This window comes from Oncorhynchus masou, chromosome 5, assembly GCF_036934945.1.
Source record: "Oncorhynchus masou masou isolate Uvic2021 chromosome 5, UVic_Omas_1.1, whole genome shotgun sequence".
NCBI classification, from domain to species: Eukaryota; Metazoa; Chordata; class Actinopteri; order Salmoniformes; family Salmonidae; genus Oncorhynchus; species Oncorhynchus masou.
The window spans coordinates 67,914,284-67,939,685 of NC_088216.1; the positions used below are offsets into that span (position 1 = coordinate 67,914,284).

General features: G+C 46.2%; 1 protein-coding gene across 1 annotated transcript in view; it reads left to right on the top strand.

The window, feature by feature from the left end:
* Positions 1-319: 319 nt before the first annotated feature.
* slc25a26 (solute carrier family 25 member 26) overlaps positions 320-25,402 on the top strand; it is a 76,315-nt gene continuing 51,232 nt past the window's right edge. The window contains exons 1-5 of the mRNA XM_064966554.1: positions 320-522; positions 2,082-2,238; positions 5,056-5,174; positions 16,360-16,464; positions 16,596-16,643. Coding sequence (XP_064822626.1) covers positions 490-522; positions 2,082-2,238; positions 5,056-5,174; positions 16,360-16,464; positions 16,596-16,643 — 462 coding nt within the window. The 5' untranslated portion in view covers positions 320-489. The remainder of the gene's footprint in view (positions 523-2,081; positions 2,239-5,055; positions 5,175-16,359; positions 16,465-16,595; positions 16,644-25,402) is intronic.

Sequence of the window (25,402 nt, forward strand, 5' to 3'; positions counted from 1 at the left end):
GGTATCAAACACATGAAAACCATGTGTTTGATACCATTCCATTCACTCTATTACAGACATTATTATGAGTCATCCTCCCCTCAGCAGCCTCCACTGGATCCAGTATGAGGGAGAAGGAGATTTAAAGAGCATACAGAGTAGAACATCATTAGATACAGTCATATATATTTGTTTTTCAAGAGAAACGGGTCTGACATATAGGATTTACAGTAGTTTCTCCGTGTCTCTGGGCCACACACCAGTACAGTAGGTGGCGCTAATGCACCATGACGTTGGATTCCAGCCGCCGATAAACCTACCGAAGAAGATATTTCTCGTGATCCGCACGTTACTCATAGGACGACACGCGGAAATACATTAAACAAAGATGGCAGCGTCCTTGATAAGCAAATGTTGACTGCATTGAAGTGTAAAAAATGCCCCATAGTTGTAAATCATTCTCAGAACGGCAACGTGAAAGCTGACAATAGAAGACATTGAACAGCTAACATGGAAAAAAGAGAATTCACTGCTTCGCTAGTGGTAATGTCTTTAATTTCCTCCATCGTGTAATACCACACTGCTCGTCTTCTTATTGTGCTTGCAATATTAATTAAGCTAACTTGCAAGCAAGCAAATTGTCTGTATTTCGACTAAGTTACCAGCCAAAACGATTTTGCATTATTGCCTAAACAAGTGCTCACGATAATGTTGCGTGCTAACTGTCACTAGTCTTCAGCACCGCTGACAGCAAAGGTTTGGCTCACAATGAACTGTCACCCTCATTTGGAAGGTCAGTAATGGATTAGGAAGCACTGGCAACACCATTAGCTAGCTGAAAATTCTCAGCTACAACACCACTTGACCTTTTCAAGTGTGTTATTTTATGCAGTGTTGTGTGTCATTCTGCAAGTGTGCTTACTGTGCTTGCTATAATATGGTAAAGATTTCAGTGGTTATCATGGCTGAGTTTGATAAGGAAAACAGAAAGGTAAACGCAGCATAGTTTGATAAGGACCTTATGATCTGTCTCACCCATTCCCATAGTCAACATTGCTACACTTTTAGAGCCTTATTTCCTTTGCACCAATGCAAAGTTTAAGGTCTCCCGAGTGTCGCCGCGGCCGAGGCACTGCATCTTAGTGCTAGAGGCGTCCCAACAGACCATGGTTCATATCAGGCTGTATCACCACCGGCCGTGATTGGGAGTCCCATAGGGCGGCGCACAATTGTCCCGGCGTCGTTGTAAATAAGAATATGTTCTTAACTGACTTGCCTAGTTAAATAAAGGTTACAACGTCTGCACCTATTTCAGAAGGAAAAATGACTAACACATACAACAGCCACTTCACTCCATTAGCTATTATGGTATTACAAAGCAAATACTAGGCAATGTAACAACATATTGACACAATGTTGTATCCTAAGTAATTACCGTGCTAATACACAGTTATGAGAGCAACTTAGTATAAAGGGCCTTATGTTCTTATTCCTAAATGTGTGCATTGTATGACCATCTGGGTTAGAATCTGGGTCGTCTGCAGACCGCAGGACTATGCTAGCCCGCTGAGCTAAAGTCTTGGTATTTGCTCTGGAAACTAATGCAAATTTCCAGGTCAGGCAATGTAACTCATCACGGGACTATGGTCCACCAAATCACTTCCTTAACAGGTGTAAATGTTGCACTGGACCAAAGGGGTTGGGCAGTACCCAAAGATAATGTCATTGCTCAACCATAATTATTTGAGTAAGTACCAGCATCATGGAAAACATTCAGAATGGCCTGTTCCTAATTATTTCCAAATGGGTTAAAAGTAGGGAAAGACAGTAACGTATCCAACTGTTCAAGGACATGTTCGTTATGGTGATGGCTCAGTGTGGGAGCAAAAACAATGTCTCTTTGTTGAATTCCTTATCACTATGCTGTCAGAATATCTCTTAAGTCTCTCAGAGGTAGGTAGGTGTGTGTATTTGGATTTTTGTATGAGTGTGAGTCGAGTTTCCCGGATGAGTGTTTGTCTCTGTGTGTCATCTCTCTCTGCTAGACTATGCAGTGTTTCTGAGATGCCTGAAGATGACTGTGTTTGTTCGCTACATGCTAGGCGGGGGGCTGTGCTGGGATGTGCGTGGACCTCACCCTCTTCCCCCTGGACACCATTAAGACCAGACTGCAGAGCCAGCAGGGCTTCACCAAGGCTGGGGGTTTCCGTGGCATCTATGCAGGGGTTCCATCTGCTGCCATCGGCTCTTTTCCCAATGGTGAGAAACTTATTATTAGTCTCTGTCACCACTAAGACCCCACAGAAAGACTACCTGTTGACACACCGTAATAAAGCCTACACATGGAGAGCATCTGATTGGCTTGTTTATTAATGTTTACTCAAATAACCTCTTCAATAATTAAGTAAATACATGAAACAAATGTTTTATTATTGTTAGCCTTTTCCATGTACGACCAGCCTATGTTTGCCCACAACTGTTGATTGATTAAATAATTTGAATAATAAAATGAGAGCATCTCACAAACTTATTAATGAGATGGGAAAGGCTACACGGACACCTCTGGTTCCCAAATTGACGACGTACAGTACCAGTCAAATGTTTGGACACACCTACTCATTCAAGGGTTTTTCTTAATTTTTTACTATTTCCTACATTGTAGAATAATAGTGAAGATATAAAAACTATGAAATAACACATATGGAATCATGTAGTAACAAATCAACATTTAGCCACCCTTTGCCTTGATGACAGCTTTGCGCACTCTTGGCATTCTCTCAACCAACTTCATGAGGAATAATTTTCCAACAGTCTTGAAGGAGTTCCCACATATGCTGAGCATTTGTTGGCTGCTTTTCCTTCACTCTGTAGTCCTACTTATCCTGAATCCATCTCAATTGGCTTGAGGTCGGGTTATTGTGGAGGCCAGGTCATCTGATGTAACACTCCATCACTCTCCTTATTGGTCAAATAGCCCTTACACAGCCTGGAGGTGTGTTTGGTCATTATCCTGTTGAAAAACAAATGATAGTCCCACTAAATGCAAACCAGATTGGATGGTGTATCACTGCAGAATGCTGTGGTGGCCTGTTGGTTTCTAAATAAATCACTGACAGTGTCACCAGCAAAGCACCATGACACCTCCATGCTTCACCGTGGGAGCCACACATGCAGAGATCATCCGTTCACCTACTCTGCGTCTCACAAGACACGGCGGTTGGAACCAAACATTTACAATTTGGACTCTAGACCAAAGGACAGATTTCCACCGGTCTAATGTCCATTGCTCGTGTTTCGCCCAAGCAAGTTTCTTCTTCTCATTGGTGTCCTTTAGTAGTGGTTTCTTTGCAACAATTTGACCATGAAGGCCTGATTCACACAGTCTCCTCTGAACAGTTGATGTTGAGATGTGTCTGTACTTGAACTCTGTGAAGCATTTATTTGGGCTGCAATTTCTGAGGCTGGTAACTCTAATGAACGTATCCTCTGCAGCAGAAGTAACTCTGGGTCTTCCTTTCCTGTGGGGATCCTCATGAGAGCCAGTTTCATCATAGCGCTTGATGGATTTTGCGACTGCACTTGAAACTTAGAAAGTTTTTGAAATGTTCCGTATTGACTGATCTTCATATGATGGACTGTCATTTCTCTTTGCTTATTTGAGCTGTTATTGCCATAATATGAACTTGGTATTTTACCAAATAGGGCTATCTTCTGTGTTCCACACCTACCTTGTCACAACACAACTAATTGGCTCAAACGCATTAAGAAGGAAAGAATTTCCACAAATTAACTTTTATCAAGTCACACCTGTTAATTGAAATGCATTCCAGGTGACTACCTCATGAAGCTAGTTGAGAGAATGCCAAGAGTGTGCAAAGCTGTCTTCAAGGCAAAAGGTTGCTACTTTTGAAGAAGCTCAAATAAAAACATTTTTTTTTATTTGTTTAACACTTTTTTGGTTACTATATTATTCCATGTGTGATATTTCATAGTTTTGATGTCTTCACTATTATTCTATAATCTAGAAAATAGTAAAAATAAAAATAAACCTTGAATGAGTAGGTGTGTCCAAACTTTTTATTGATACTGTACGTCATCAATTTGGGCACTAGACGTGTCTGTATAGCCTCTCTCTCTCTCTCTGTCTCCCCTCTCTTTCTCTGTCTCCCCTCTCTTTCTCTCTCGCATTCCCCACTCTCTCATGCTCACGCTCACTTTCACGCTGGTACTGTACGTCATCAATTTGGGCACCAGGCGAGTCTGTATAGTCTCCCCGTTCTTTCTCTCTCTCTCACTCACGCTGACACACACTCACTCTCCCAATTAAATTCAAGGGCTTTATTGGCATGGGAAACATATGTTGTCATTGCCAAAGTAAGTGAAGTAGATAATAAACAAAAGTGGAATAAACATTACAAATTAACAGTAAACATTTCACCCACAGAAGTTCCAAAATAATAAAGTCATTTCAAATGTCATATTATGTCTATATACAGAGTGGTAACGGTGTGTCTCTTTCTCTCTCTCTCCCTCCCCCACTGTTTCTTTCTCCCTCCTTCCCCCACTCTCTGTCTCTCCCCTACTCTTTCTCTCTCTCTCCCTCCCCCACTGTTTCTTTCTCCCTCCCCACTTTCTTTCTCCTTCCCCCACTCTGTCTCTCCCCTACTCTTTCTCTCTCTCTCCTCCCCCACTGTTTCTTTCTCCCTCCTTCCCCCACTCTCTCTCTCCCCTACTCTTTCTCTCTCTCTCCCTCCCCCACTGTTTCTTTCTCCCTCCTTCCCCCACTCTCTCTCTCCCCTACTCTTTCTCTCTCTCTCCCTCCCCCACTGTTTCTTTCTCCCTCCTTCCCCCACTCTGTCTCTCCCCTACTCTTTCTCTCTCTAACCACCCTCTCTCACTCTACCCACCCTCTCTCGCTCTCTCACCCCTACTCACCATTCTTCTCCACTCCCTCCAACCCTCTCTCTCTACCCTCCTTCCAACCCCTCACATTTTCTCACTCTACCCAGTGTTATTAATTGCTGTATGCAGGTTGACTAATGATCCCTAAACTGTGACGGTTCTGCTTGGTTTCAGCTGCTGCCTTCTTCGTCACTTATGAAAGCACCAAGTCCGCGCTCGGAGCCCACGGAGCCCTCTCAGCCCCACACATGGCACCTGTCACTCACATGCTTGGTGCCTCCCTGGGAGAAGTAGTATGTCTCCCATCTTCTTTATTTCTCTTGCATGCATCACAGTCCAAATGCAGCATGCTTGTTTACTTAATTGCCTGAAAATTTCACAGACAAATATGCGCTAGGTTAGAATGTGGTTTTGGCTGTCGGCCTCAGGCCCAGCTGGGTCCTTGGGGTCCTTGGGCGTCTTAGCATTTCGCCACCAGCTGGGTAAATAAGAGCTCATTATTGGCTATTGACTTAGCTGTTTTCCACGCGAGGCCCCAGACTCCCTCAATTTTGTCTGGGGATTTGGGCTTTAAAGCGGTGAGGAGCGGCACAATTTCCTTTGTTGATCCAGTCCTAATCGCTCACTGCCAAGGAATCCGTCCCTTTGGGGCTGGCTGTTCACGTTGGCATGAGAGGAGGGGTTTCTCCTGTCTTCTCCTGCCACCATCTTCATCTCCACCACCTCCACTCGTACTGGTTCTTAGTATTCATGGCTTTTGGATAGATGTCATTTAAAGTTTTACATGTTTATGAAATCCCTCTTCCAATTGTATTGTGAACATTGTAAGCATTTTCTGTTGTCTTTTTGTTCAGTCAGAGGTGAGGTGAGCGCTGCTTTTAACCCTTAACCCGCTACTGGGGATTTGAGCACTTCAAAAGGGGAAGCCATGGAGCAGAGCAGGGGTGGTGCCCCGCTGCATTCTGAGTACGCATTACGTGATTCAAAGGGAGTAATCTCCCGGCTTACTCATAAAGGCCTAACCCAGGGCAGCCCAGAGAGACACCGACAAGCAAAAAACATCTTCCAGATTACGCAACTGTTTCCAAATGTCATTCTGTCTTCTACCCATGATGCATAGTTGGAGTTGATTACAAATGGAAATGACATGTTTTTTTTATATGAATTACAGTATATATACTTAACATTAGTGGATTCGGCTATTTCAGCCACACCCGTTGCTGACAGGTGTATAAAATAGAGCACACAGCCCTGCAATCTAATCTAATTTATGGGCTCCCTAGTGGCGTAGCGGTATAAGGCACTGCATCTCAGTGCAAGAGGCGTCATTACAGTCCCTGGTTCGAATCCAGGCTGTATCACATCCGGCTGTGATTGGGAGTCCCATAGGGCAGCGCACAATTGCCCCAGCGTTGTCCGGGGTAGGCATCATTGTAAATAAGAATTTGTTCTTAACTGATTTGCCTAGTTAAATAAAGGTTACATTTAAAAAAAATCTCCATAGACAAACATTGGCAGTAGAATGGCTAAAGAGATCAGTGACTTTCAACGTAGCACCGTCATAGGATGCCACCTTCACAACAAGTCAGTTCGACAAATGTTTGCCCTGCTAGAACTGCCCCGGCAACTGTATGTGTTGTTATTGTGAAGTGAAAATGTCTAGGAGCAACAATGGTTCACCGTGAAGTGGTAGGCCACACAAGCTCACAGAACGAGACCGCCAAGTGCTGCAAAAAATAGTCTGTCCTACATTACATTACATTTAAGTCATTTAGCAGACGCTCTTATCCAGAGCGACTTACAAATTGGTGAATTCACCTTCTGACATCAGTGGAACAGCCACTTTACAATAGTGCATCTAAATCATTTAAGGGGGGGTGAGAAGGATTGCTTTATCCTATCCTAGGTATTCCTTGAAGAGGTGGGGTTTCAGGTGTCTCCGGAAGGTGGTGATTGACTCCGCTGTCCTGGCGTCGTGAGGGAGTTTGTTCCACCATTGGGGGGCCAGAGCAGCGAACAGTTTTGACTGGGCTGAGCGGGAACTGTACTTCCTCAGTGGTAGGGAGGCGAGCAGGCCAGAGGTGGATGAACGCAGTGCCCTTGTTTGGGTGTAGGGCCTGATCAGAGCCTGGAGGTACTGCGGTGCCGTTCCCCTCACAGCTCCGTAGGCAAGCACCATGGTCTTGTAGCGGATGCGAGCTTCAACTGGAAGCCAGTGGAGAGAGCGGAGGAGCGGGGTGACGTGAGAGAACTTGGGAAGGTTGAACACCAGACGGGCTGCGGCGTTCTGGATGAGTTGTAGGGGTTTAATGGCACAGGCAGGGAGCCCAGCCAACAGCGAGTTGCAGTAATCCAGACGGGAGATGACAAGTGCCTGGATTAGGACCTGCGCCGCTTCCTGTGTGAGGCAGGGGCGTACTCTGCGGATGTTGTAGAGCATGAACCTACAGGAACGGGCCACCGCCTTGATGTTAGTTGAGAACGACAGGGTGTTGTCCAGGATCACGCCAAGGTTCTTAGCGCTCTGGGAGGAGGAAACAATGGAGTTGTCAACCGTGATGGCGAGCTCATGGAACGGGCAGTCCTTCCCCGGGAGGAAGAGCAGCTCTGTCTTGCCGAGGTTCAGCTTGAGGTGGTGATCCGTCATCCACACTGATATGTCTGCCAGACATGCAGAGATGTGATTTGCCACCTGGTCATCAGAAGGGGGAAAGGAGAAGATTAATTGTGTGTCGTCTGCATAGCAATGATAGGAGAGACCATGTGAGGTTATGACAGAGCCAAGTGACTTGGTGTATAGCGAGAATAGGAGAGGGCCTAGAACAGAGCCCTGGGGGACACCAGTGGTGAGAGCGCGTGGCGAGGAGACAGATTCTCGCCACGCCACCTGGTAGGAGCGACCTGTCAGGTAGGACGCAATCCAAGCGTGGGCCGCACCGGAGATGCCCAACTCGGAGAGGGTGGAGAGGAGGATCTGATGGTTCACAGTGTCGAAGGCAGCCGATAGGTCTAGAAAGATGAGAGCAGAGGAGAGAGAGTTAGCTTTAGCAGTGCGGAGCGCCTCCGTGATACAGAGAAGAGCAGTCTCAGTTGAATGACTAGTCTTGAAACCTGACTGATTTGGATCAAGAAGGTCATTCTGAGAGAGATAGCGGGAGAGCTGGCCAAGGACGGCACGTTCAAGAGTTTTGGAGAGAAAAGAAAGAAGGGATACTGGTCTGTAGTTGTTGACATCGGAGGGATCGAGTGTAGGTTTTTTCAGAAGGGGTGCAACTCTCGCTCTCTTGAAGACCCAAGGGACGTAGCCAGCGGTCAGGGATGAGTTGATGAGCGAGGTGAGGTAAGGGAGAAGGTCTCCGGAAACGTTCTGGAGAAGAGAGGAGGGGATCAGTTGCAACACTCACTCCAAACTTCCTCTGGAAGCAATGTCAGCACAATAACTGTTCGTCGTGAGCTTCATGAAATTGGTTTCCGTGGCCGAGCAGCTGCACACAAGCCGAAGATCACCATGCGCAATGCCAAGCGTCGGCTGGAGTGGTGTTAAGCTCGCCGCCATTGGACTCTGGAGCAGTGGAAACGCGTTCTCTGGAGTGATGAATCACATTTCACGCGTTCTCTGGAGTGATGAATCACATTTCACCATCTGGCAGTCGAACGGACGAATCTGAGTTTGGCAAAGAGAATACTACACTCGAAGTGCATAGTACCAACTGTAAAGTTTGGAGGAGGAATAATGGTCTGGGGCTGTTTTTCATGGTTTGGCTAGGCCCCTTAGTTCCATGAGGGTAAATCTTAACTCTACAGTATACAATAACTGTGCTTCCAAGTTTGTGGCAACAGTTTGAGGAAGGCCCTTTCCTGTTTCAGCATTACAATGCCCCCACCACAAAGTGAGGTCCATAGAGAAATGGTTTGTCGAGGTCAATGTGGAAGATCTTGGAATGGCCTGCACAGAGCCCCGACCTCAACCCAATCGAATACCTTTGGGATGAATTGGAACGCCGACTGTGAGCCAGGCCTCATTGCCCAACATCAGAGTCTGACCTCACTAATGCTCTTGTGGCTGAATGGAAACAAGTCCCCGCAGCAATGTTCCAACATCTAGTGGAAAGACTTCCTAGAAAAGTAGAGGCTGTTATAGCAGCAAAGGGGGGGACCAACTCCTTATTAATGCGTGTTATTTTGGAATGAGATGTTCGGTGTCCCGATACTTTTGGTCTTGTAGCTTATCTCAGATCCCTAGATAATCATTGTATCAATTACAAAATTCTCAACAAAATATAGAATTTGCCTTAAAGTACTTAAGGTAACTTTTTCAAAGTACCCGTGTCTCTGCCCTAGATAGAGATTGAGTTAGAACTGAGGTGGTAATCTTTGTGACCTGTGCAGTCGTCATTAAGGAGATAATGAAATGCACTGTAAATCCCTGAGTTAAAGCCCTCAGCTTCAGCCTCTGTCTTAGAGTTCCTGTCTCCACCTCCAAGTTTCAGTTTAAAGTGTTCAAGTCTGGTAGCAGCAGTTGTGATGTGTGTGTGAACACTTGATGTGTGTCTGCTGAACACTTGAACTGGACTGACCACCTGCTCTGATTCTCCACACCTTAACACACATGCACACATACATTCATGCTACACACACACACACACACACACACACACACACACACACACACACACACACACACACACACACACACACACACACACACACACACACACACACACACACACACACACACACACACACACACACACACACACACACACACACACACTCTGACAGGTCATCAGGCCCCATCTTTGCTCATCTCCTGCACTTCTCTTAACAGATCAGGCCCACCTTGTCACCACCAAATGAAAACATCAGAATCCCATTATGTCCCCCCCTTCTCCACATTACATTAACCCTACTTTACTTCTGTCTGTTGCCAGGCAGGTACAGAGCACAAATGCCAGTTAGATTCTTCCATTCTCTCTCTCTCTTTCACTGTCTCTGCTTTGCTCTTTTGCTCTCTCTCTCTTTCTATCCCCCCCTCTCTTGATGATTCTCTGTCAGCAGCTGGCTGCAGGTATGGTCTCACAAATGCCAGAATGAGGTGTGATTTGGTCCTTGTCAAAACTCAGGGGACTCCATTTAGTTGTGTTATGCCACCTGTGTGCAGGTTGGAACATTCTGGACTAGAGGCACACAATCAGGATTCAAGTTTTGTCACGATTCACCACAGAAGATTTTTCTTGTGGTCACGTGTTTCATCATCCTAGGGGAATCGTGGGTGACCTTGTTCTCCAAGGTTTGTTGCAGACGACAACTCTCTATTGTCTTCTTTCTGCAACCTTTCTAACAGAAAGAGAAGAGGAAACAAATCAAGAAACAACCAAAGACAGAGAGGAGGAGGAGGAGGAGGACGAGGAGGAAGGAAAGAGAGAATAGGAGACAAGCCTCAGCTCCATTGTTTTAGTGACTGTCCCTCCCATAAAGAATGGTGGAACTGATGGTGTCTGTCAGGGGCTAGCAGGTTGTTATCCAACTATTATATCACATTTATCTTCATTCCCATTTGCCCGACACAGTCCCTGAAAGCTCATTTGTCAAGCGGAGGGAGCAGCTTTCTTGCATTTATAAACCTTGTCTCCTGGAGGATGTACTGGGAAACAGAGTGTGTGACATGACAAGGGGGGCGGGACGGGGTGGCAACTGGCAGCTACTTAACTTGGCACAGCCTGGAATAATCCATGCATGGGCTCCCTGAAGAGAAGAGATGGCAGTATGTGATTTATTGGGTGTGCATCATCCTCATCTCTCCCTCCTCACCTCGCCTCAAATTGAGTTGTGCTCCAAATTGGATGTTTGATGAAAATGCATGGTGTCAGTGGGAGATTGGCTCAGCCATGTCTAATATGACTATCCAGCCTGTGTCTGTTGGTCGGCATGTGTAGAAATTGCCCAGTGCCGTCTGTCATTGAGGTGTTTCTGCAGGACTGCTCCCAGGAGCCACCTCATAGGTTAACAAAAACAGATTAGCAGGATTTCAGAGGAAGAGACGTAGCGAATGTTTATGCAGTTATTACTATCCGGAGGAGATGTCTGAATGGATGTTCTGATACAATGCTGACTTCCTGTGGGAAATACTGCTGGGCGGCTGAGGTGATCAGGGATGCCCCGGAACGTTCTTTTGGTTGTCTTCCTGATTCCGAAATCACTTCAGTGGAGACAGATAGTGTGTGTGGATAGCCATTGATTGTCTTATGAAAGTTAGACTGAAATGTGTGGTTGGCTAAAGTGAGATTGTGGAAAGATAAAAGCTGCCCTCTATGAACTGCTGAACTACTTCTTTCACTGGTCAAATTGGTCACTGTGTTGGTCTGTGTTTACTGTCAGCTCCCCAGTGCTGCAAAAATGTTTAGTTATTCCATCTGTTTGAGTTATTTCATCTACATCACATTGAGCCTGTCTCTCTCTGCTCACGCCTGAGGCTGCTCCATATGTGTGGATTCCACCCTGTTGCTTTAATGCCAGTTTTTTCTATGTTAGTGAGACAGAGGGTTCTTTTCAAAGTGGCATTGCCAAAAACTTTGAATGAATCAGTTGTCTGGAGCCTTGCCTATTGTCTCTAAATCCTCTGTTCTTCTACCTGTGGCTCTCTTTGTCTGGCCACAGGAGCAGGATTGTAGGGGATTAACTAGCCATGAGCCGGTAGGAGGGAATGAGGGTGGGAGGGATGAAGGGAGGAAACGACTCAAGCCCTGGATTGATTTGCCTGCATGCTGATTGGTGCGGTGAGTCTTCGTTAATTTCCCCTGTTCCTTCCACAGTGTTTCCCTAGTGATTGAGTGTGGGTTCGTCAGTTGTTGTTTGGTGGCGTCGTGGAATTTGAAAGCCGTTGTCATTAGGATTTACAGCAGCAGCCAGGCAGGGAGGCAAGCCGGAGGAAACACAGGCTCAGATCACACGCTACCTCTAATTAACGCCACGGACTCCAAATTGCTTGTAAATAAAGATGAATTGCTTAGGGAATGTAAAAGACGCTGGCGGTGGATTTATCATACATTTAGCCTACCAGGCCAGCCTGTGGGATATGGGGGGGGGGGACATGTCTGTCACGGCCACACCCCTCCCTCTAAACGTGAGATAACAACGCAGTCCCAGACAACCCAGTGGGGTACACCTAAATCTGCCTCCACCCTGCCCATCACTCATGGGTCTGATCTCAGATAGTGCTTTCACACACATGCTCATAAAACCCTCCTCCTGAAATGATCTGTTCAGGGGATGTAGACTCACTCCCCATAGCAGTCCTCAATTACTCCCAAATAAACAATGTCCCTAATTTATTTGGTATAATCTCTGTCTCATTCCGCAGCCTGCCGTAAGCCGATGTGAAAGGGCGCCCTCCACCACTACCAGCCCACAATACAAATGTCAGCAATTACTTGTCATAGTCACTTTTCTTTCCACTTAGCAGCATCATTCTGATCCTTTGGCGAATTAGGTGGGGAAACATGATATACAATGTATGATAAATGTTAACTTAGCCAAAGGAAGAGTAAATTAGATCTTAGAAATGGATCCTGTCAGGTTGAATAGCGGACAGACAGCAGCTAGTGCTCTGTCTCACCTCTGGGGGGTACTCTTGCACCATGCTTTGGAGGGAGAAAACGGTCCTTGGAATACTGTAGAGAAAGGCTATGCCCACAATTAGACACCTTTGCTATGTGGCTTCTGGAGCAAGGGTTTGTTTCTTGTTTGACAGAACATTTCAAAGTCAGAAGCCATGTCATTCTAACCTCGGAGGAAGTGGAAACAGTCAGTACTCCAGAACCTTTTGGAGTGATATGAGACCCACATTCAACACATGCTGGTCTCCTGTACTTGGGTGACCTTGAAAATCATCTGAGACAAGTTGTCAGTTACTGGTCACTTTCTATTCATTCCACTTGAACTGTAAAATTGCTGGCTGTTCCCAGACAAACTGAATTCTCCATCTCTCAATCACCAGTGGTCACCCTCTCTCTACTCTCCATCCCCCATGTGCAGTCAATACATATATTACATGTAATGACCTGCTCTGGCAGAGGGGTACAGTGGGGGTGAAAGAGGGGAATAAATGGGGATGTCCTAGCAGCTGGACTGAATCCTGGCTAGACCCTGCCCTAGACCAGAGGGGGCTGACTGGGCTGAGAGCTGAGGATGGCCAAACCAGCATACCAGTAATTACCATGGTGCCACTATCACCTCAGTGTCATACTCTCCTTTGCGGAGTGAGATTGCCGCTGCAACAGTAACGATAGCCATCTCGTGCCGGAGGGGATCTGGTGCGGTGTGGGGAGCTCCTCACCTCCCTCGGTCTGGGAGATTGCTTCCCGTTACTGGTGCTCCCCTGTATTTCCGCTCCGCTGCAGCATGAATGGATATCAAGCGGAGCAGTCTGGCTTTAAGGGAGCAGGAGGCAGCAGTCATAAATATGAATTATCTTGACGAATTGTTTGCACTCCATATTTCTGTTGACATGGGGGCTGTGTAGGAATTTGTATGGGTGAGGTAGGACGGATGGTGGGGCGGAGGGCTATGTGTGTTATGCAGAGTAGGACACAGATGGGCAATGAGGCGGTGACAGTGACCTTTTTACCTGCTGCTCAGGTGTCAATGTGATTAAGGGTTGGATTTTCAGTCACACAGGCCATTGCTGGGGCATAAATTGGCTTACAGAAGCACTGGGCCTACACTAACACAAAGACCGGGTAGTCTACTCGCAGTATAATTGCTAGGTCGGGTAGTCTACTCGCAGTATAATTGCTAGGTCGGGTAGTCTACTCGCAGTATAATTGCTAGGTCGGGTAGTCTACTCGCAGTATAATTGCTAGGTCGGGTAGTCTACTCGCAGTATAATTGCTAGGTCGGGTAGTCTACTCGCAGTATAATTGCTAGGTCGGGTAGTCTACTCGCAGTATAATTGCTAGGTCGGGTAGTCTACTCGCAGTATAATTGCTAGGTCGGGTAGTCTACTCGCAGTATAATTGCTAGGTCGGGTAGTCTACTCGCAGTATAATTGCTAGGTCGGGTAGTCTACTCGCAGTATAATTGCTAGGTCGGGTAGTCTACTCGCAGTATAATTGCTAGGTCGGGTAGTCTACTATAATTGCAGTATAATATAATTGCTAGGTCGGGTAGTCTACTCGCAGTATAATTGCTAGGTCGGGTAGTCTACTCGCAGTATAATTGCTAGGCCGGGTAGTATACTCGCAGTATAATTGCTAGGTCGGGTAGTCTACTCGCAGTATAATTGCTAGGTCGGGTAGTCTACTCGCAGTATAATTGCTAGGTCGGGTAGTCTACTCGCAGTATAATTGCTAGGTCGGGTAGTCTACTCGCAGTATAATTGCTAGGTCGGGTAGTCTACTCGCATTATAATTGCTAGGTCGGGTAGTCTACTCGCAGTATAATTGCTAGGTCGGGTAGTCTACTCGCAGTATAATTGCTAGTATAATTGCTAGGTCGGGTAGTCTACTCGCAGTATAATTGCTAGGTCGGGTAGTCTACTCGCATTATAATTGCTAGGTCGGGTAGTCTACTCGCATTATAATTGCTAGGTCAGGTAGTCTACTCGCAGTATAATTGCTAGGTCGGGTAGTCTACTCGCAGTATAATTGCTAGGCTGGGTAGTCTACTCGCAGTATAATTGCTAGGCTGGGTAGTCTACTCGCAGTATAATTGCTAGGTCGGGTAGTCTACTCGCAGTATAATTGCTAGGCTGGGTAGTCTACTCGCATTATAATTGCTAGGTCATTTCCTGCTTGGCACCTGTGGCATCTGGCAGCTTACATTTTTCTCTTTATCTAAAGCAAACAGACGACATACAGTACAGAATAATACATCTGTTTCCTTAACTGTTTTACTGTTTCACTTGAGTTTTAATGTTCTTTATACAAATCAAAGTTTATTTGTCACGTGCGCCGACTACAACAGGTGTAGAACTTACAGTGAAACGCTTACAAGCCCTAACCAACAGTACAATTTTTAAGTAAAAAATCTGTTTTAGGTAAACAATAGATAAGTAAAGAAATACAAATTTGAAATAGTGAAAATAACAGTAGCGTGGATATATGCAGGGGGTACCAGTACAGAGCCAATGTGCGGGGGCACCGGTTAGTCGGGCTAATTGAGGTAATATGTACATGAATGTATAGTTAAAGTGACTATGCATAGATGATAAACAGAGAGTTGCAGCAGTGTAAAACAGGGGTTGGCGGTTGGGGGGGCACACAATGCAAATAGCCTGGGTAGCCATTTGATTACCTGCTCAGGAGTATTATGTCTTGGGGGTAACAGCTGTTGAGAAGCCTTTTGGTCCTAGGTTTGGCGCTCTGGGACCGCTTGCCATGCGGTAGCAGAGAGAACAGTCCATGACTGGGGTGGCTGGGGTCTTTGACTATTTTTAGGGCTTTTCTCTGACACCTCCTGGCATGGAGGTTCTGGATGGCAGGTAGCTTAGCCCCAGTGATGTACTGGGCCGTACGCACTACCCTCTGTAGTGCCTTGCGATCAGAGTCCGAGCAGTTGCCATACCAGGCAGTGATGCAACCAGTCAGGATGCTCTCGATGGTGCAGCTGTAGAACCTTTTGAGGATATCAAGACCCATGCCAAATATTTTTAGTCTCTTGAGGAGAAATAGGTTTTGTCGTGCCCTCTTCACGACTGGCTTGGTGTATTTGGACCATTCTAGTTTGTTGTTGATGTGGACACCAAGGAAGTTGAAGCTCTCAACCTGCTCCACTACAGCCCCGTCGATGAGAATGGTAGTGTGCTCGGTCCTCCTTTTCCTGTAAGTCCACAATCATCTCCTTTTGTCTTGATTATGTTGAGGGATAGGTTGTTATTCTGGCACCACCCAGCCAGGTCTCTGACCTCCCTATAGGCTGTCCCGTCATTGTCGATGATCAGGCCTACCACTGTTGTGTTGTCTGCAAACTTAATGATGGTGTTGGAGTTGTGCCTGGCCATGTAGTCGTGGGTGAACAGAGAGTACAGGAGGGGACTGAGCACGCACCCCTGAGAGGCCCCCATGTTGAGGATCAGCATGGCGTATGTGTTGTTACCTACGCTTACCAACTGGGGGTGGCCTGTCAGGAAGTCCAGGATCCAGATGAAGTGGAAGGTGTTTAGTCCAAGGATCCTTAGCTTAGTGATGAGCTTCGAGGGCACTATGGTGTTGAACTCTGAGCTGTAGACAATGAATAGCATTCTCACATAAGTATTCCTTTTGTCCAGGTGGGAAAGGGCAGTGTGGATCTGTTTGAGCGGTATGGAAATTGGAGTGGATCTAGGGTTTCTGGATAATGGTGTTAATGTGAGCCATTACCAGCCTTTCAAAGCACTTCATCGCTAAGGGCGTGAGTACTACAGGTCTGCAGCTAGCGAGAGAGTGAGAGTGTGAGAGAGATCTGTTATGGGTGTTGTAATGTCCTGTTTTCCTCCCCTAGGTGGCATGTCTGATCAGGGTGCCTACTGAGGTGGTAAAACAGAGGACGCAGGCCTCGCTGTCCTCCAACACCTACCAGGTGCTGCTGGCCACTCTCAGAGAGGAGGTAGGCTGACACCATGACCCATCAATGCTACAATATTTGTTTTTGCATTCTCTCCATATGTTTCATGCATGTGTGTGTATCCAGACTGTGTGTGGTGGGTGTTCCCTAACACCTATCTTATCCTTGTGCAGGGTGTCAGAGGCTTGTACAGGGGCTACAATAGTACGGTACTCAGAGAGGTAGGCCTGGTATCCCACACACACCTACCTTCTACACTGACTCTGCCAAAAGTACATCAAAGCTTTCTCATTGCATTAGCCTCTATCAAACATCATTGGCAGCTTCATGGACTTGGTAGTTTTTTGTCCCTCAAATGCTTGTGTGTGTGTGTGTCTGTGTGTGTGTGTGTGTGTGTGTGTGTGTGTGTGTGCAGCCTGTACCACGGTAACATGCCAGGCAGTGTACTTGTAGACTGAGACTATTCAGAATTGATTAATTCATGATAGCTGTGAAAGACGGTTGTATTTTCTCCCATTATCCCTCTGAAAGCCTTTTAAATTCCGCTGGGCAGAGAGGAGTGGATGGAATCACAACTATTGGGTTTTTCTCTGTTTCATTTTGCACAATTACTTAACCGAGACCGGTTCCCTCTAATGGAATATCTTGATTAATTAAAGTAATTAGAGATGTTATAAATGCAAAACAAAACAAGGAGTAAAAAAAGGAGGGATTGAACATTGAACCAGTCCTCGTGATGATGGCTCACCTTTGTAGTGGAGCGCCTACTCTGCTCCCACTCTTTGTTTCATTATCTGCTAGTTAATTGCACCTGCAGAGCAGGTCATGTGGGATGGATTCAGGAACGCTGCACCCCACAGGCTTTTGTCTTCTTTCTAATTTTCATTAGAATGAGAGAGAAACCACGAGAGGGGGGAAGAAAAATAGTATGTGAGGGTGACAGTTGTTCTCCCCTCTCTTTTTTGGGTACTGTCCCCTACCGCTGTGCTAGCCTGTACTTATTTTCTGCCTCACTAAACCAATGTTATTCACGCAAATTCCATCTGGACAGTGAGGAAAAAAAGGACAACAAGGCTCTGTGATTTCTCCAAGGGGCTGTGAATAAATGAATACATTTGGAGGCTGGCACCCGGCCTGTGTGCATACTAAGGGCCAGATGAAACGGCGGGGAGAGGGACAGAAGAGTGCGCAGGATCCTCCTCGTGATTGGCTTTGACGTGTGGCAGGATGGTAATTCATTTTCTCATCCAGCTATCCGCTATCTCATCCTGCTCGGCGACCCTGTCAAGATAACTTTGTTTATCCCGAGCAGTGCTCCCCCAGTACGGTCACCTAATTGAGGTCCTCTCCGTGATGTATATTCATTAAGGATCCTTCAGAAGTGATTTCTGATGGCAGAGATCTCTCAGGTGACTGCAGGAGGCCGGAGGGAGTGTAGCTGTGGCCAGGTCGAGGGGTATGAGCAGTAGGGAGGGGTGGAGGCCTAATTCACAGCTGACATGATAATGTTAGGTAGCACATCAATCTCTTAATGTATTTATATCTTCAGATCTATCATGTTTTCTAAATGTAATATTTTCCCTTTGTAAAGCTGAGGTAGGATTTAAGTTTCAGACAGTAGGAAATACCCAAGGCCAGGGGTCCTCAACTCTGACCCTACGAGCTCCGGAGCCTGTTGGTTTTCTTTTCTACCTGATAATTAATTGCACACACCTGGTGTCCCAGGTCTAAATCAGTCACTGATTTGGAACAATGAAAACATTTAGTGAAACTGGCATCGAGTTCCAAAGTTGAATTTGAGGGCCCTGTGCCTAAATGAGAAATGCATAAATGCAAGCAAAGTGATTTCGCTTTGTCTGTGCCAAAAGAAAGTACTTAAATCCAAATACAGGTTCTGGGGAATCATTTGTTTGGATTCCTATGCACTAGGCTGTTAGTTGCAATTGTTGTCTATTTCAATCATTGTAAATCACCACCATTAGTATTATGTAAATGCTCAACATTTAATTAAGGCCTTGCTTAGGTCTTTTGTTAATGTACTTTGGCATGTTCCCAGTTTGGGGGGTTTACGGTACGTTCTCTCGCCTCAACACCTGTTCAGAGTACTGTTCCTGTTCACCACTAGAGGGCAGAAGAAGATTATTCAGCTCAGAATCGTATTATTTATATTTAACCTTTATTTAACTAATTAAGAACAAATTATTATTTACAAGTATGGCCTTCAGGGGAACAGTGCCTTGTTCAGGGGCAGAATGACAGATGTTTACCTTGTCAGCTCATGGATTCGATCGAGCAACCTTTCGGTTACTGGCCCAACGCTCTAACCACTAGGCTACCTGGTGCCCCTAATACTATGTTCTGAGAACCCTTGCCTTCCTCTCCTCTCCAAACTGGTGTTATGACATTTATGAGCACCAATCACCCTGATGAAATTGATAGGCTTTTTTCTGCATGACCGTAGTGAACATGTTTGAGTGCCATTATACTCTGGCATAACATAAGAATTTATCTTGGAGTTGAGCTAGACTGCTTTAATTACTTTTTCATTAATGAGCTTCAATTATGTTATTTGCTCGTAATTTAGTCATTTGCTAGTGTGCATTGAGGAGGGCTGTGTAAGTGAAGCAGACTGTCATTGCTCTGACAAGGTGAAATGATGGAGCTGCATTATCCTCTCTAACCCTCAAGCACAGCTCAATACTCCTATTGCTCTCCCTTTCTCTCCCTCTGTCTTTGTGTGTCCCTCTGTGTCTCTCTCTTCCCCCTCTTTGTCTCCTTCTCTCTCACCCAACTGTGGGCTCTTGTCTCCCAGGGGGTTGCTATAGTAGAGAGAGAGTGACAGAGAGCGAGAAAGAGTGAGCAACCTGTCTTCCGTGCATCTGTCTGACAGGAACAAAAGTGTGATGATTTATGTGTCCCCGGTCCTCCTCCCAATAACACAGGGCTGGAACCGCCGTCTGGAGCACTGAACTGAAAGACAACCTGCAGTCTCTCTCTCTCTGTCTGTCTATCTGTCTCTCGCTAGCTCACTCTCTCTCTGCCTTAGCCAACAGGAGCTGGCATCCAGCTCAGGGAGAGCGACCAGTCTTACCAAACGCATTACTCCTCTATCCTGCTCTCCTGGGCTGAGATTCCAGAAGGAGTTGCTCTCCCTTGGGGCATATCTTTCTCTTAAAGCAGTCATATGTAACTATACATTGTCACCAAAGTAAATACACTTTAACTGCACAGGTAAAAGGGCAACTTTGACTATATAAATGAACTCCTCTGTTCTTCTTTCCCTCTCACTCAAGCCTTCTCTCTCCTTTTCTCCCTCAAACACTGTTGACATGAGGGCCTTTGGCCCCTGTGGCTCAGGTCTAACCCCAGTTGTTTTAATTGTTCTATCATTTACCTTCCTTCTCTGTCTCAGTCACAGTGGAAAATGTGTGTGTTCATTGAGTATATATGACATTATGAACATCTGCTTTTTCCATGACAGACTGACCAGGTGAATCAGGTGAAAGCTATGATCCCTTATTGATCTCACTTGTTAAATCCACTTCAAGCAGTGTAGATGAAGGGGAGGAGACAGGTTAAACAATTGTTAAGCCTTGAGACAGGCATTGTATATGTGTGCAATGGTTAGGGCCAGTGTGCGCTGTTCTGTGAAGGGAGTATTATACAGCGTTGTACGAGATCTTCAGTTTCTTGACAATTTCTCGCATGGAATAGCCTTCATTTCTCCAAACAATAATAGAGTTATTTGTTTCTGGACATTTTGAGCCTGTAATTAAACCCACAAATGCTGATGCTCCAGATACTCAACTAGTCTAAAGAAGAACAGTTTTATTGCTTCTTTAATCAGAACAACAGTTTTCAGCTGTGCTAACATAATTGCAAAATTGTTTTATAATGATCAATTACAGTTTTAAAATGATAAACTTGGATTAGCTAACACGGGAGTGATGGTGCTGATAATGGGCCTCTGTACGCCAATGTAGATATAACATAAAAATCAGCCGTTTCCAGCTACAGTAGTCATTTACAACATTAACAATGTCTACACTGTATTTCTGATCAATTTGATGTTATATTAATGGACAAAAAAAGTGCTTTTCTTTCAAAAACAAGGACATTTCTAAGTGACCCCAAACTTTTGAACGGTAGTGTATACAAAGACATTTCTTTAGAAAACAGGTCAAAGGAATCTAAATGCACCTAGTTTGCAGTCTTTCCAGTTTCAGTTTGAAGTGATTGTGTTAGCTATGTTGTTGGCTAGCTCCTCTGAACAGTGTCCTGGCTAGAGAGCCAATGTTCTATGCCAGGCGAAATCTCGCATCATTAGCTCATTGTTATAGATGTATCCAAATAAATATCACTAGAAAACAGCTTAAACATATGCAAATGCAACCACTGTGCTGTTATTCTGACTGTTTGACTTTAAGTTAGCCGTTATTGGCTAACTAGCAAGCTAGGGATAAGAACATTGCCAGCCAGCATGGCAACGGAACATTTAGAACGTACGCCTGGATCTAGAACAAAGATATAGAACAAAAATCCTTAATGACTGGGTCGCGTCTCTGGCAACCGAACAGATAGAATGAATGACCTGCCGGCTTGTGTAGCAAGTAGCAACCCTGGATTTGTGCCTGGACTATATCTCATGGAAGAATTAAATAGTAGGAATACATTCACCCAAAATCATTATTTGAATATGTTGGTGACCCTTTGTATAAAAGTGAAAATACCCTCGAAGACGGTGTTTGGAGGATATATTGGCACAGCCTTTTCTCGGGTATAACAACACCCGTGCCAATATATCCTCCAAACACCGGCTTCTCTGACATTCTCATTTAAACACCCTCATCTGACTCGCTGGCACAGATGGAGAAAGGGAAAGACAATATGGAAGATTTACTCTGCACGTGTGAGGGAATGTAGGCTTCCTCCCTCCCTCTAATGTGGACACATTGGCACAGTCTGTTGTTTAATAATACTGGGTTGGACAATATATCTAGTCCAGGGTTCCCCTCACTAACATCAATATCTACAGTCCAAAATACTCCTCAAACAACAACCCCCCCCCCAAAAGGGAGATGAGACTGGTACACATGTCAGTGTGAGTAAATGTAACTGGGTGTTGTTTTGAAGATGGAATCCTATTGATTCACATCTGCTTGTGCATTGCTCTGTTTACATAATGGGATCAATGAGTAGCAGGGAGGCCTGGCAGATATAATGGGCCCTGTTGACCTTTGTGTGTTTGGCCTGACCTGTCCTTGTGTGTAGAGGTCTGTGTTGTGTATGTGTGGGGGACAGAGAGAGAGGGAGGAAGAATATAAAAAGGTGTGTGTGGGGGGTGAGGTATCTGGTGTCAGCACATAGTTGGAGCTGGTATTGGCTGTGTAGACAGGCTGAGGGAGAGGAGACACAGCTGTTGCATGCTGTTCCTACCAGGCAGGGAGGAACCAACCTTCACAGTACAGCCTCCTTGTTTCCTCTAGAACCCCTATCCTATAGCACGAAGTAGGCCAATAGAATGAGATCAGAGACATCATTAAAAGGCATCATTGAATAAAACATTGAATGGAATTCCAAAGTTAAAATGATGGAATTTGCAAACTGTGTCCCTCACTGACTGACTCATATTCTGAACTCAGCTATGAGTGACTCAACTATTATTACACGTCATTGGTTTAGCTTGTTGTAGTAGCCTACACATAGGCTATGGGCAAGGCCATCCCAAACTCATTTAACAGTCTCAAGTTTGTGCTGAAGTGTTTGATGGTTTTCTGTGTCATGAACAGGAAGTCCCCCACACACATCATGATACAGACACATGCCCCGCCGTTCAGTCTACAGGACATTGTAGAGACTAACGTACTGTGTCTGTCTCTGTCAGAACCCTCACATTGGACTTCACTGGCCTTGTTTTGCCTTGGTTGGAGATTGAAGTTATATATATATATGTTTATGCTGGCTCTCCCCTCTTTTTGTCAGTTAGCTTTCTCTGGTTGATGTGTTTGTCAGGACTATGAACGAGGGTCTCTCCCTCACACACACACACACACACGTATGTACACACTCCCCTCATACACACTCCCAGTGGGATGCAGTTTGGCAGCTGCTCCTCGACAGCTCCTGGTGTATATCTGAGAACAAGCCTGGTGGCCTCCGCTAGAACAACAAGCAGAGGTACTGATGACTAATGGACTTGGATGAGGAGGTGGACTCTAGATGAGTACACAGGCAGGATGGAGACTGACAGACACCCCACTTACAGGTCCCAGGGTTTTATCCTTGGCTGGGGGACAGGACACGGCTGTGTTCAGCTGGATGAGGAGAGGAGCATGATGATCCATAGGAGGTTGAGCTACTGGAACCATGCATCCTACACAGTATCTCATGGTGTTGTATGTTTCTGTATGCTGCCAAGAATTCCTCAGTACAACCACAGTGCTCAGGGAAGTGATTCATTTTGCAGTCCCGGGCTGGTTCAAACTAAAACCAATGATTGCAAAGCTAAACAAACCATACAATTCTATGCTCAAGGACTAATTTTAACTAATTCTAGTGAACAGTTTGCAAAACACATTCCTTGAACAATGTAGCAGAGTTTGGTAACAGAATGATCTGCAATGATCTTGAAGAAAATGTGTACAAAAAGAGTTGTGTGGTTTGTTTAACTTTGCCATCATTGGTATTTGTTTGGCATACATTATTAAGTGAAGAATCTCGGCATCACTCTGTTACCGTGGAATTGCCCCTATACTAGTATTTATTTATTATTATTTATTATTTTACACCATGTTTTCTCCCCAATTTCATGGTATTCAATTGGTAGTTAGTCTTGTCTCATCGCTGCAACTCGGGAGAGGCAAAGGTCGAGAGCCGTGCGTCCTCCGAAACACAACCCAGCCAGTCCGCACTGCTTCTTGACACAATGCCCACTTAAACCGGAAGCCAACTGCACCAACGTGTCAGAGGAAACACCATACACCTGGCGACCGTGTCAGCGTGCACTACGCTTGGCCCACCACCGGAGTCACTAGTGCGCGATGGAACAAGGACATCCCTGCCTGCCAGACCCTCCGATAACCCGGACGACGCTGGGCCAATTGTGCGCCTTCCCATGGGTCTTCCGGTTGCGGCCGGTTGCGACAGAACCTGGAGTTGAACCCAGAATCTCTAGTGGCACAGCTAGCCAGTGTCTTAGACCACTGCTTTAAACCACTGCCTTAGACCACTGCCTTAGAACACTGCCTTAGACCACTGCCATAGACCACTGCCTTAGACCACTGCCTTAGATCACTGCCTTAGACCACTGCCATAGACCACTGCCATAGACCACTGCCATGGACCACTGCCATAGACCACTGCCATGGACCACTGTCTTAGACCACTGTCTTAGACCACTGCCATAGACCACTGCCATAGACCACTGCCATGGACCACTGCCATAGACCACTGCCATGGACCACTGCCTTAGATCACTGTCTTAGACCACTGCCATAGACCACTGCAATGGACCACTGTCTTAGACCACTGCCATAGACCACTGCCTTAGACCACTGCCATGGACCGCTGCCATGGACCACTGCCATAGACCACTGCCATAGACCACTGCCATGGACCACTGCCATAGACCACTGCCTTAGACCATTGCCTTAGACCACTGCCATAGACCACTGCCATAGACCACTGCCATAGACCACTGCCATGGACCACTGCCATAGACCACTGCCATGGACCACTGCCTTAGACCACTGCCATAGACCACTGCCATAGACCACTGCCATGGACCACTGCCATAGACCACTGCCATGGACCACTGCCTTAGACCACTGCCATAGACCACTGCCATGGACCACTGCCATAGACCACTGCCATGGACCACTGCCATGGACCACTGTCTTAGACCACTGCCATAGACCACTGCCTTAGACCACTGCCTTAGACCACTGCCATGAACCACTGCCATAGACCACTGCCATGGACCACTGCCATGGACCACTGCCATAGACCACTGTCTTAGACCACTGCCTTAGACCACTGCCATAGACCACTGCCATGGACCACTGCCTTAGACCACTGTCTTAGACCACGGACATAGACCACTACCATGGACCACTGCCATGGACCACTGTCTTAGACCACTGTCATAGACCACTGTCATAGACCACTGTATTAGACCACTGACATGGACCACTGTCTTAGACCACTGCCATAGACCACTGCCTTAGACCACTGCCATGGACCACTGCCATAGACCACTGCCATGGACCACTGCCATAGACCACTGCCATAGACCACTGCCATGGACCACTGCCATAGACCACTGTCTTAGACCACTGCCTTAGACCACTGCCATAGACCACTGCCATAGACCACTGCCATGGACCACTGCCATGGACCACTGCCTTAGACCACTGCCATGGACCACTGCCATGGACCACTGCCATGGACCACTGCCATGGACCACTGTCTTAGACCACTGTCATAGACCACTGCCATAGACCACTGCCATGGACCACTGTCTTAGACCACTGCCATAGACCACTGCCTTAGACCACTGCCATGGACCACTGCCATAGACCACTGCCATGGACCACTGCCATGGACCACTGCCATAGACCACTGCCATAGACCACTGCCATAGACCACTGTCTTAGACCACTGTCTTAGACCACTGCCTTAGACCACTGCCTTAGACCACTGCCATAGACCACTGCCATAGACCACTGCCATAGACCACTGTCTTAGACCACTGCCTTAGACCACTGCCATAGACCACTGCCATGGACCACTGTCTTAGACCACTGCCTTAGACCACTGCCATGGACCACTGCCATGGACCACTGCCATGGACCACTGTCTTAGACCACTGTCATAGACCACTGCCATAGACCACTGCCATGGACCACTGCCATGGACCACTGCCATGGACCACTGCCTTAGACCACTGTCTTAGACCACTGCCATAGACCACTGCCATGGA